The sequence below is a fragment of the Lithobates pipiens genome, unplaced genomic scaffold, assembly GCF_037356315.1.
Source record: "Lithobates pipiens isolate NorthernLeopardFrog02 unplaced genomic scaffold, aLitPip1_a1.2 Scaffold_8, whole genome shotgun sequence".
NCBI classification, from domain to species: domain Eukaryota; kingdom Metazoa; phylum Chordata; class Amphibia; order Anura; family Ranidae; genus Lithobates; species Lithobates pipiens.
In genome coordinates, this window is record NW_027507903.1 from 684,810,963 (window position 1) to 684,823,508 (window position 12,546).

The 12,546-nt window shown below is 47.9% G+C and overlaps 1 protein-coding gene across 1 annotated transcript in view; it reads right to left on the reverse strand.

Annotated features, from left to right (window-relative positions):
• Window positions 1-4,651: 4,651 nt before the first annotated feature.
• The window catches only part of LOC143962166 (phospholipid scramblase 3-like), a 31,252-nt gene continuing 23,357 nt past the window's right edge, over window positions 4,652-12,546 (reverse strand). Inside the window, exons 5-6 of the mRNA XM_077471495.1 lie at window positions 12,186-12,347; window positions 4,652-9,400 (exon numbers count right to left, since the gene is read on the reverse strand). Of these exons, the coding sequence (XP_077327621.1) occupies window positions 9,359-9,400; window positions 12,186-12,347 (204 nt within the window). The 3' untranslated portion in view covers window positions 4,652-9,358. The remainder of the gene's footprint in view (window positions 9,401-12,185; window positions 12,348-12,546) is intronic.

The following is a 12,546-nucleotide window of genomic DNA, read 5'->3' on the forward strand; positions in this document are numbered from 1 at the left end:
ACCCGGCGCAATGGACTGCCCATTCGAGTGCATAGACTTGCACTTTGTCACATGGGCGGTGCTTCCGACGTCACTCAAGGAAGTGACGTTCGTTGGCACTGCACTGCAGTCTATTCTTTGTCCCGCCTGAGAGGATCAGGTAAGGCTGCCACATGACCATGCTTACAAATTCATTATTTATTCAGCGCCGGTACCCCCTCCACATCCACAGGGTTACTATTGGTGGTCGGCACTCGGCAGCATACCCCAAACCCCCCCCCACCCCTCTGCTAAACAAGATTTAAAAAAAAAGGGTTATTTTCGGTGGTCGGCAGCATACACCCCCCCCCCCAACAAGCTTTAAAAAAAAGTTATTAATAATAAGCCTTTTTTTTTTAAATCTTGTTGGGGGGGGGGGGGGTGTATGCTGCCGACCACCGATAATAACCCTTTTTTTTTAAAAATCTTTTTGGGAGGGTATGCTGCCGACCACCGATATGAACTTATTATCGGTGGTCGGCAACATACACCCCCCCAACAAGATTTAAAAAAAGGGTTATTATCGGGGGTCGGCAGCATGCCCCCCCCCCCGCTAAACAAGATAAAAAAAAGGGTTATTATCGGTGGTCGGCAGCATACCAATAAGCCCCCCCCCGCTCAACAAAATTAAAAAGATATATGCTTTTTTAGTTTACAACCCCCAACACCCCCCCCCCCCCTGAATGTAGATATGTGCGATTTACAGTTTGCAGAATGCAGATATGTGCGATTTACAGGTTGTAGATATGTGCGATTTACAGAATGCTATTTACAGAATGCAGATTTGTGCAATTTAAAGGTTGCAGAATGCAGTTATGTGCGATTTACAGAATGCAGATATGTGCGATTTACAGGTTGCAGAAAAGGTGCCTGATGTGGTTAGAATTGTCATGGAAACCACCATGACTTAGCCTGGAGACCAGCCTCCTTCCCACTGACCATGGACCCTGGACTAAGGAGACCCTCTATTGAGTTTACAAGGAACCTTTTCCTCAAGGGTTATATCACTTCCCTGTGTACCTGACTGGCCATGAATATACTAGCGACACTTTCCATGCCATTAGGGCTGGAGGGACTGCTCCTGGGACCCCCTGGCATACTGTGAATAGTTCTAACCTAATATACTGGTCCTGTCTGGTAATTAGGAATGAGCCGAACACCCCCCGGTTCGGTTCGCACCAGAACCTGCAAACAGACCTAAACTTCGTGTGAATTTTAGAACCCAATAAAGTCTATGGGACTCGACCGTTCAAAATCTAAAGTGCTAATTTTAAAGGCTAATATGCAAGTTATTGTCATAAAAAGTGTTTGGGGACCTGGGTCCTGTCCCAGGGGACATGGATCAATGCAAAAAAAAGTTTTAAAAACAGATGTTTTTTTCAGGAGCAGTGATTTTAATAATGCTTAAAGTGAAACAATAAAAGTGTAATATTCCTTTAAATTTCGTAGCTGGGGGGTGTGTATAGTATGCCTGTGAAGGGGCGCATGTTTCCCGTGCTTAGAACTGTCCCTGCACAAAGTGTCATTTCTGCAGGAAAAAAAGTCATTTAAAATCACTCGCGGCTGTAATGAATTGTTGGCTCCAATAATACAGAGAACACTTATTGAAAGTCATTGATAAAAAAAAAGAAAAAGCGTGGGGTTCCCCCCAAATTCAATTACCAGGCCCTTCAGGTCTGGTATGGATATTAAGGGGAACCCCGTGTCAAATTTTTTATAAAAATGACGTGGGGTTCCCCCAAATATCCATACCAGACCCTTGGGCAGGACCCGGGCCCCATAGACTTTAATAGGGTTCTAAAGTTCACACGAAGTTTAGGTCTGTTCGCAGGTTCTGGTGCGAACCGAACAGGGGGGGGGGGGGGTGTTCGGCTCATCCTTAATGCTCGGTAACAGGTTCAGTAACAATCAGTAACAGGTGCAGTAGCAATCAGTAACAGGTTCAGTAACGCTCGGTAACAGATTCAGTAACAGGTGCAGTACCACTCAGTAACAGGCTCAGAAACACTTTGGTAACAGGTGCAGTAACACCCAGAAACAGGTTCAGTAACAATCAATAACAGGTGCAGTAATGCTCGGTAACAGGTGTGGTAACACTCAGTAACAGGTGCAGTAACACTGTGGTAACAGGTGCGGTAACACTCAGTAACAGTTTCAGTAACGCTCGGTAACAGGTGCAGTAACAGGCTCAGAAACACTTTGGTAACAGGTGCAGTAACACCCAGTAACAGGTGAAGGCTCTGTAACACTCAGTAATGCCGCATACACACGATCGGAGGTTCGGCCAGCAAAATACAGATGAGAGCTTTTGGTCAGAAAATCCAACCATGTATGCTGGACTTGGACTTTTGCTGGCCGAATTCCCTCCAGCAAAATATTGAGAGTATGTTCTCAATTTTTTGGTCGGAAAAAGTTCAGATCCGAAATTCCGATTGTCAGTCTGTAGCAATTCTGATGCGCAAAATTTCTACACATGCTCGGAAAAACAATTTGACGCATACTCGGAAGCATTGAACTTAATTTTCTCGGCTCGTCGTAGTGTTGTTGTACGTTACCACGTTCTGTACGGTCGAAAGTTCCGAGAACTTTTGTGTGGCCGTGTGTGTGCAAGCCAAGCTTGAGCGAAATTCTGTTGGAAAAACCATCCAAGATTTTTCCACCGGAAAATCACTCGTGTGTACGCAGAATAACAGGTGCAGGCTCTTTTATGCCCCGTACACACGGTCGGATTTTCTGATGGAAAAAAAATGTTCAAAGGGAGCTTGTTGTCGGAAATTCCAACCGTGTGTAGGCTCCATCGGACATTTTCCATCTGAATGATGGATCTGGATCTCAAACTTTCCAACAACAAAATCCGTTGGCGTAAATTCCGATCGTGTGTACACAATTCCGACGCACAAAGTTGCACGCATGCTCGGAATCAAGCAGAAGAGCCGCACTGGGCTATTGAACATCATTTTTCTCAGCATCGTCGTACGCGTTGTACGTCGCCGCGTTCTTGACGTTCGGAATTTCCGACAAGATTTGTGTGACCGTGTGTATGTGAGACAAGTTTGAGCCAACATCCGTCGGAAAAAAAATCTGTGGATTTTGTTGTCGGAATGTCCGATCGTGTTTACAGGGCATAACAGGTGAGGTAACACTTTGGTAACAGGTTCAGTAACACTCAGCCAGAATTGTCCAGGTTTGTGGCAGGGTCACTTTAAGCAGTAATGGAAAGATTGCCCACCTTATATCGAAGAGTGGATGAGTATGAGAGGGGGGTGGGGCCCCCCTATATAACAGCTTTATTCTCTGAAACAGGCAAACCCCCCATCCCCCCGCTGTGTCCAGAGTTCCTGCACCAATCTCTGCATCTACACATACCAGAAAGAAAGATCTCTGCAAGACCTGATAATGCACGACAGAGGTCTAAAATCTAGACTGTCTCTGCCAAATCGGGACTGTATCCTCTGTGTTTTGGTCTAAAAAAATGTGTAGCAGCAATTGTACATATTTTTTATATTTCATTCAGAACTGACAAAAGAATACAAATTCTTTATCAGGTAAATATGAAATATTGTAGATGAAAAGTTTGGTTTTATTTTACATCAGCAGGTGGAGCTCTAGTCTCCTTTTCACCCCTAAGCCTTCCATCATTCTCAGCTGTGCTGAAAGAAGCCTGTTATTTAACCGACTCGATTTCTCATTGCAGCAGTGACTCCGCCCCTATCAGACAGCCCAATAGGAAGTTTTAGTATTAAGCTAACTCATGGTGCTCTGGGAGTCCGTGGTCAGGGACGATGTGTTTATTTGTCAAACAAAGTGTGTATTCAGTATACTGCATATGTATTTGTCAGACGATGACTGTATACAGTATATGGTTCACAGATATAATAAAATGAACCCCAAATCATTCGAGTTAACCTTGAAGTTTTGAAACACTTGCAATTTTTATTTATTCGTTTAAAAATGTAAAGCAGCCGATCTTCAGCCTGATCATTATAGGTATGGAATGTACAGAACACGTCTATCTCTATACAATGGATAAATCATTTGATTTGTTCTTGAGTGTTTGGTCCCTGAGGGTGGCTGTATAGGAAAGCCAAGAGCAAAAAGGACAAAAAGGAAAAATAGAGGAGGGCTGGGCATGACAGGGTTAACAGGGTACAGACAGGGGAAAGGTCTTACCCGATTGGGGGGAGCCTGGGGAAGGAGGGGTCAGAGGAGTAAAAAGGAGCTGGCCCTTCCCCCCAGCATCAGAGCAGTGTGGAGGAACAAGATGATGGATGGATGGAGGCCTGCAGGGAGGGGGCTCCGGGGACACCGGGGTGTCTTGTCAAATAACGTCCTCCATCGGATAGTGTCCGCTGTGTACTGCGCATGCGCAGTACACAGCAACACAGATTCCGAAAATTGCCGAGGATGAACGGCGCCTGCCCCGTGAGTCCAGGTTCAATCCCCACTATCCAAGTGGACATAGAGTAGGAATAAAAAAGAGCCGAGAGCAGCGAGGCCGAGGCCTCTAATATTCACAACCCTATGTCTGCTTGGATGGTGGGGCTACCAGTTCCACTCACGGCGCAGGCGCCGTTCAGCTTCGGAGATTTTCCGAAGCTTCGTCTCCTCCGTACTGCGCATGCACTATGACACTATTTGATGGCCGGACACTATACGGCAGAACACCGGGACAGAGTTTGCAGCCCTCACTACCGCAGTACGGAGCACGCGGGCTCTGCCCCCTTGAAGGTGAGATGGTGGGGGGAACTGTCCAGCAATGGCCGCTGGGCCTACGGGCGCAGAGGCTACAAGGCATCGGGGGACTGAGGTGGCACTCCCCCCTCCCTGGACGGAAAGCGGCTGGTGGGTGCTCCGGTTGGGTGTTCCCCTGGGAGGGCTTTTGCTTGCTGGGGACTGTAGGTCGGGGCACGGTCAGTGTCGGAAGAGGAGGAGGAGCCCCAGAGACAGTCGGCGGTGATGGAGGCATGACCTGCGACTGGTGGGAGCCGACCCATCCTAGGCAGCCGGGTAAGTCCATTTAAAAATTTTTCTATTTCTGGGCAGTCTGCGGGTTAGCGGAGGTGGTTGGGGTGGGCCTAGGCCATAGCGGGAGGGGATGGATACGTGGTCATGTTTGCCCGCGGGGGGTTCCCCCGGTGCTTTCAGCCCACAGTCACGCCACTAGCAGGGCAATACGGGAGTGCAGAGGTTGCCGGGTTGGGTGTAAGGCAGTGGGGCTCGTCAGCAGCTTGGCTGGCGCAGGTGGGGTGGACATGGCTGGGGATGATGGGGGGAGGCTGCTGGCACACAAGCCGCCATTAGTTAGCCGACTCGTACTCAATGGGAGGTGTATGGGTTTTGAGAGGCCTCTAGGGGTGCACCTTACACCGGGGTCCATTGGGACAGCTGTGCAAGGTGGGTCTGGGGTACTGTTCTCCCGGCTGCCATGGACAAGTGACAAGCCAGCTGAGGCCAAGAGAGCATAGAGCACAATGGGGGGTGAGGCGGTACGGCCTGATCTGGCAGAATTTTTCTAGGATTAGTTAAGGTTGTTTTTTTTTCGATATTATGGTGGGAGTGAGTGGGGGAAAGAATCCCGGACATTGTTCAGCGCTTCGGTTAACGGAAGCGGTGGATGGAGCTCACAGGGGAGTCTATGGGGACATGGCCTGGTGGAGGGGCATGAGCATTTCTGGCTGAGGAGGGTGCTACGGGTACTTGCGGTGAGATTGCAGGGACAGTGGTTGGAGGAGGCGGCTTCTGTACTAGGCGAGGGCCGAATTGGTTTTGTTTAAGTTCAAAAGGGGACGGCAGATTTTCTCCCCTGGGACCGGGGCGGGGGCCACATGGATAAAGGGAGGGACGGCGCAGCGGAGGCATGGGTGTCCCGTCCTACCGGTGGAAAATAGTGGGTTGGGCGCATCTGAGGTATGGGTGTCCCTTCCTACCTGTGGGACACTGTGGTTTGGGTCCATCTGGGGTAGGAGAGTCCCTTCTTAACTGGGGGAAAATGGTGGGACGGGCCCATCTGAGGTATGGGTGTCCCTTCCTAACGAGGGGAAAAAACGGTAGGTTGGGCTCAGCTTAGGGATGGGTGGCCCTTCCTAACTGCGGATGATAGTAGGTGGGGCCCACCTGGGGTCTAGGTGCCCCTGGCCTGACTGGGAATTTGGTGGGTTGGGCCCATCTGAGGTATGGATATCCCTTCCTAACTGTGGATAGCTGGGCCCATCTGTGGTATGGGTGTCCACTTCCTAACTGTGGATAATGGTGGGTTGGGCACATCGGAGTTATGGGTGTCCCTTCTTGACTGTACAAAAAATGGTGGGTTGGGCCCATCAGAGGTATGGGTGTCCCTTCCTAACTGGATAATGGTGGGTTGGGCCCATCGGAGGTATGGGGGTCCCTTCCTGACTGGATAACAGTGGGTTGAGGCCATCGGAGCTATGGGTGTCCCTTCCTGACTGTACAAAAAATTGGGGATTGGGCCCATCAGAGGTATGGGTGTCCCTTCCTGACTGTACTAACAACTGTGGGTTGGGCCCATCTGAGGTATGGGGGTCCCTTCCTAACTGTGGATAACGGTGGGTTGGGCCCGTCTGAGGTATGGGGTCCCTTCCTGACTTTAAATAACTGTGGGTTTGGCCCATCTGAGGTGTGGGTGCCCCTTCCTGACATTATGGGGGTATTATTGGGGTATCAATTAGGTTGTATCTGGTAGTATGTAAGTGGTTAATTGTCCCTGAGCCGGGGGTATTGGCGGCTGGGGGCCTTTGATTGGAGGGAGAATACAACCGGTAAATTATAAGTATGTAGGTCTTTGAAGACATTAGGCAGGGCATATGCTGAGGTGGGTTTATTGGTTAGGCATTAATGGTATGCTGGCCTTAAACGTGTTTTCTTGTGAATGGGGGATCTAAGGGGTTTGTGGAGAAAGGTTGATGTGGCCATTCTATTCCAACGGAAAATAAGCAGGAGTTGTGAGGGTGACATTTTTTTTTCCTGGTTTCTTTATCGGAACGGGTATTGGGGGTCAGAGCAGGCTAGTGGCTGTGATTGGGCAAATTATGTGCATGCAGCCGGCTCGACAGGTTGTGGGGCTTCCTTCCAAGGCCGGTGGAGTATGGTGCCCTGACACATTCGGCAGGCAGCTGGCTTTATAATTTGTGTTCACGGATATTGTTTATGGTGGTGCTGGCCGTGCAGGGAGGGGTGACTCGGTTGGGGTGCTGTCAGGAGCTTTCACAGGGACTTTATGGGGGTGATACAGGTCACAGCACTGCGGAAGTCATGTCTACCTGTGGGTAGGCTTCTCTGTCATTTGGGGTGTAGAGGTCTGAAGTTAGGGGTTTATCGGTGCCATTCACCTCCCGGGGGTGGGAACGTCATAGCAACAGCTTGGTCTGGCTTACGGTGGGGATGTACCCCGGGAGTTGTTAGGCGGCACCAGAGTAACTGGGGGGTTCGTTGTCCCAGATGTCGGCGGTGACCCGGAATTGGCCTTTTTCGGTAACTCACAGGGTGGATGGTACTTCTTTATAAGTTAGGACGAGCACTGATAGGGTATCGGCTATCTCGTAAGCGCAAGGGTCACACTGTGTTGTTGGAGATTCGGTGGCAGGTTTTCACCCGTTGGGGGTTGTAGGTTCACCAGTCTGGGAAGTTTTTTTTTTGCTAACGGCTTTTTGCTAACGGCTTTTAGCCGAAGTACGGGGGGGGGGGGGGGGGCAAGGCTCTGTAGGTCACCTGCAAGGATATTTGGGAATCCCAGGTGCTTGGCTGGAGATCTGTATATTTAGAAGGTGGGGGGGGGCATGGTGGCTACATTAGGACTTGTCTCCGATGTTCAGAGTTCAAGTCCGTGGGCTGAAAGGGTTTAACGGTCTTAGGTTTTGGGGGCAATGGTTTTCGTCTTATTTATTCGATGTGGAGCCGGCCAGGTGGGGGTCGGTTAAGAGCAGGTTAAGCACATTTTCAAAGGTAACTGCGTAAATTCCAGTGGTATGGTCTCGCCCACCTGTTGCAGGATTATAGGAGGGATTATGCTAGGAGGGTTTTTGTTGGGGGGTATGCGGGTTTTTTCATGCCTGTTGTGGTTACGCCTGGTGGGTTCTCTCTTCTCTTGCAGGTGGACCACAAGGCCTGGGCTAAATATTGGGCCTCATCTGGGTTGAGGGGGACAAGAGGTGCAGGCAGTAGGTATGAGGGGACAAACTGGGGCATTGCTAGATGAGTAACAGGTGTTCATTAGTTAGGAGTACTGGGCATGCTAGGGAGCAGGATGGTGTCGGGAGGGCATAGCGTTGCACGACTGGATGAGGCCTCTGGACGTTGTGGTGCTACATGTCGATGGTGATTATTTGAGCTTACAGTCCATGTGGGAGATAACGAGGGGTATGCAGGTAGATTTAGGCACCCTGAAGGGCTTTCCCGGGTATGCTGATTGTGAGGTCCGACATTATCGCTCGGACGATTTGGAGATTGGACCACTCGGTGGAGAGGGGGGAAATATCTCATAAAAATGGTTAAAGGGGGTGTCAGCAGATGGTGGGTTAGGAATGGATAATTGGTGGTGTTTCGGGGTGACGGGGTTCACTTCTGTGCTGGGGGGATTAAGATGTGGGCCCTGGGGTTGCCGGATGGCATCCAGAGAGCGTTGAGGGTGGTAGGGGCACCCAAGCGTAAGGTTTTCCCCCTGGGCGCTGTGGCGGGTGTTGGTCTTTGCAGGTGAATAAAGAAACCTCGGAATAAGGACAGTTTGGGACCCATTGGTGATATGGACCCGATGGTGGTATTAAATCTAATGGTGGTTTAGCTTGAATTTGGCTAATGGGTGCACTGCGGTCAGCTGACTGTCTCCGAGCAGTATTTCGGCTATTATCATATATAAAAGGTACTGCAGTGCATTTACTAAACAGATGGTATGTGGAGGGTATGCAAAGACCAACGCGAAGATCAGATGTTTTTTTTTATGGTTATGTTCATTTAAATTTATTGGTTAATAAAGAGGCTGCTACGGACAATATTTACTCCAACTTGGTGTGGTTTCTATTAATTGGAAATGGTATGGGGGTTGGAGTAGGGGTTGGTCAGGCAGTATGGGAGGTATAGTACATCTGTTATTCAATGGTCATGCTATAAGCAGATCTCTGGGGTGTGATTGGCTGGCCTGGGATAGCACTGCCCCCTGGAGGACTGAACTAAATTACTGTGGAATCAGGACCAGCAAAGAGGTGATCCAGATAGAAAAGTGGGGGTGTCCTCTGATTGGCTCATCTCTCCAATATATACACGGTGTGATGTCATCGACTCCACTCCACATTGGTGAGGACGCTAGTCAAACCCCTTACTGGTGCACACATCAGGAGTTATTTTTGCGCCTGCGCTCTTCTTCCAGAAAGTCCTGAAAAACAAAGTTCTGGTTACAACAAATGACCATTCCTTGACCAACAAACTGTTACAACAAATAACCATTCCCTGGCTTCTAAAAAGCAAGGCCCGGATCGAGAGAAAATAAAATAAAAGATAGTACAGGACAGGCATGACGGTGTGAGAAGGGGAAGCAACTATGGGGTTAAGGACTGTAGGTGGAGAATGGGGGCGAGGTGGATTGGTTGGAGCAACAGGATGAGGAGGGGCTTGTGGTAGTTAGTTAAGGGATAGCTGGGGTCTCCTGGACAGCAGAGAAGGGACAGGTGACAAGAAGGCAGTTTCCCACCCACCCTCCCTGTGTTTTGTTTGGTTGGTTTGCTTTATCTCCTTGCAGGTGCAATATGAGCAAAGGACGTCATGACAGCTGATCGTGTGGTGGTGGTTGGTCTTTTGGAGGTGGAAGAAAATACGGCTGAGATGGAAGTGTGGGGGGCTCATCGGTGGTATGTGCCTCTCTGGCGTATTCCAGTTATTAAGGTTAGCTGGAATACGGTAATGGTTGCGCTGGGTTGTCTCCGAGCTGGTGTGTCATGGTCGGAGGCCAGGTATGGTAAAAGGTCCTGCAGTGTTACAAGTGGAACAAGTTGGAATTCTGGGTGCCGTCGTAAGACCAAACAGGCTGATAAGTTGTTTTTGTTACTAAAAAGGCTGCTATGGCCATTTGTACTCCAATTCATGTGTGGTCTCATTATTTAGTTAATAGCAAGGGGGGGGAGGTGGTGAGTACTCATGGGCGGGCAGACACAAAACAAGGTGGGACACCTTATCTACACTGGTCATGAGCTAAAAGGTACACTTCATTACCAAAAGTATTGGGACACCTGCCTTTACATGGCATCCCAGTCTTAATCCGTAAGGTTCAATATTGAGTTGGCCCACCCTTTACAGCTATAACAGCTTTGAGGTCAGGCCAGTTAAGTTCCTCCACCCCAAACTTGCTTATCCATGTCTTTATGGACCTTTTTTTGTGCACTGGTCCAAATTATTTGGTGTAGGGGGGATTATGGTGTCGGGGGTTGTTTTTTTAGGGGTTGAGTTTGGCCCCTTCGTTCCAGTGAAGGGAACTCTTAAGGCATCAGCATACTAAGACATTTTGGACAATTTCATGCTCCCAACTTTGTGGGAAGGGTTTGGGGACGGCCCCTTCCTGTTCCAACATGACTGCTCACCAATGCACAAAGCAAGGTCCATAAAGACATGGATGAGCGAGTTTGGGGTGGAGAAACTTGACTGGCCTGAACGGAGTCTTGACCTCAATCCCATAGAACACCTTTTGGGATTAATTAGAGCGGAGACTGCGAGCCAGGCCTTCTAGTCCAACGTCAGTGCCTGACCTCACAAATGCTCTTCTGGAAGAATGGTCAAACATTCCCATAGACACACTCCTAAACCTTGTGGACGGCCTTCCCAGAAGAGTTGAAGCTGTTATAGCTGCAAAGGGCGGAGCCAACTCAATATTGAATAAAAATAATTCTGTTCCCTTAAACCCAAAGAGAGACACTGCGCTATCCGTCTATCAAGAGAAAGCTGCTAACGCACTAAAACTGGATATTTTAGTAGAAAATGTACAAATATTGTGAAAAGTGTAGCGCTTAAACAATTATATTAGAAACTAAAAAAAACATTAAAAAAAAATATATATAACGTCCATGCGTTTGACCACACAGATTTATGTGTAATATATAGTAAGTGAAAATAATACAATAAATATACACCAAAGCCTTGTGCTTATATGTGAAAAAAGAATATAAAGTCTCTATAAATCCAAAGAGATATTAAAATCCAGCGTATACAGTGACACTTCAAACACGTCCTCCGATCCGATGGAGGATTGGCATGCAAACACCCGTGTGATGATACCACCACCCAGGGCTTACCAGATATACATGACCCAAAAGAACATATATTCTGAGGGTCTTGCAAGCTTTCTAGTTTCCATGGACTTACTCTGGGGTCGTTACTCTGGGGTCGATGTCTATGAAGACGAAACACGTTGGGAGGACTCCACTGCCTCCTATTTTTATGAAAAGCGCTTATTAAACTACAGAAATGTGAGTTTATTATTAATAAATCTTATTTTAATGGAATTACACTATATGGTCCCATGTTTTTTCCTCTATGTGACTGTTACTTTGAACCGGGTCTTCACATGTTTGGAGAAAATCTACTGTAGTTGGAAAGATTATTTGGAAGATCGCTTGGCATTCTAACCATTTGCTGGTTTGCGGTTCTGGCATTTCAACACTGGTCAGTCTGAGTTTCCACGGAAACCAGAAAGCTTGCAAGACCCTCAGAATATATGTTCTTTTGGGTCATGTATATCTGGTAAGCCCTCATCTGTTAAGGTGGTGGTATTATCACACGGGTGTTTGCATGCCAATCCTCCATCGGATCTGAGGACGTATTTGAAGTGTCACTGTGTACGCTGGATTTATATATCTCTTTGGATTTATAGAGACTTTATATTCTTTTTTCACACACAAGCACAAGGCTTTGGTGTATATTTATTGTATCATTTTCACTTACTATATATTACACATAAATCTGTGTGGTCACACGCATGGAGTTCATGTGCGTGTGAAGGCAGGTGTCCCAATACTATTGGTAAAATAGTGTATCTAAGGGCAAAATAGAAATATACATTGCAGTGTTCCCTCCATGATCACACACATTGCAGTGTTCCTTCCATCTTCACACACATTGCAACATTCCCTCCATGATCACACACATTGCTGTGTTCTCAGGCTCAGACTCACAATGAACAATGTGCAGGCCATCAGCATGGCTTTCATGGAGACATTGAGGTCCATCGGGAAATTGATAGTATAGTTGTCTTTCATGCTGAACATCTCCTTGCGTAACCCTCGCCACACACGTGTGATGACCCCGACTTGTGTTGTTTTGTCAGAAGATAGAACCTGGAGGTAGAAGAGAGGGGATCATGGTGACCACCAAAGTGTCTACATGGAGAACATCAATTATAGAAAAAAGTCATATTACATATTTATAGTTGAAAAGGAAGGAATTTTAACAGTTCCTCCTTAGATTATTGAGACCCTGTTTTAGGTGACATGTTCAGTGTTATAGTTCCAAAGGTCTAATGCCGTGCACACACCG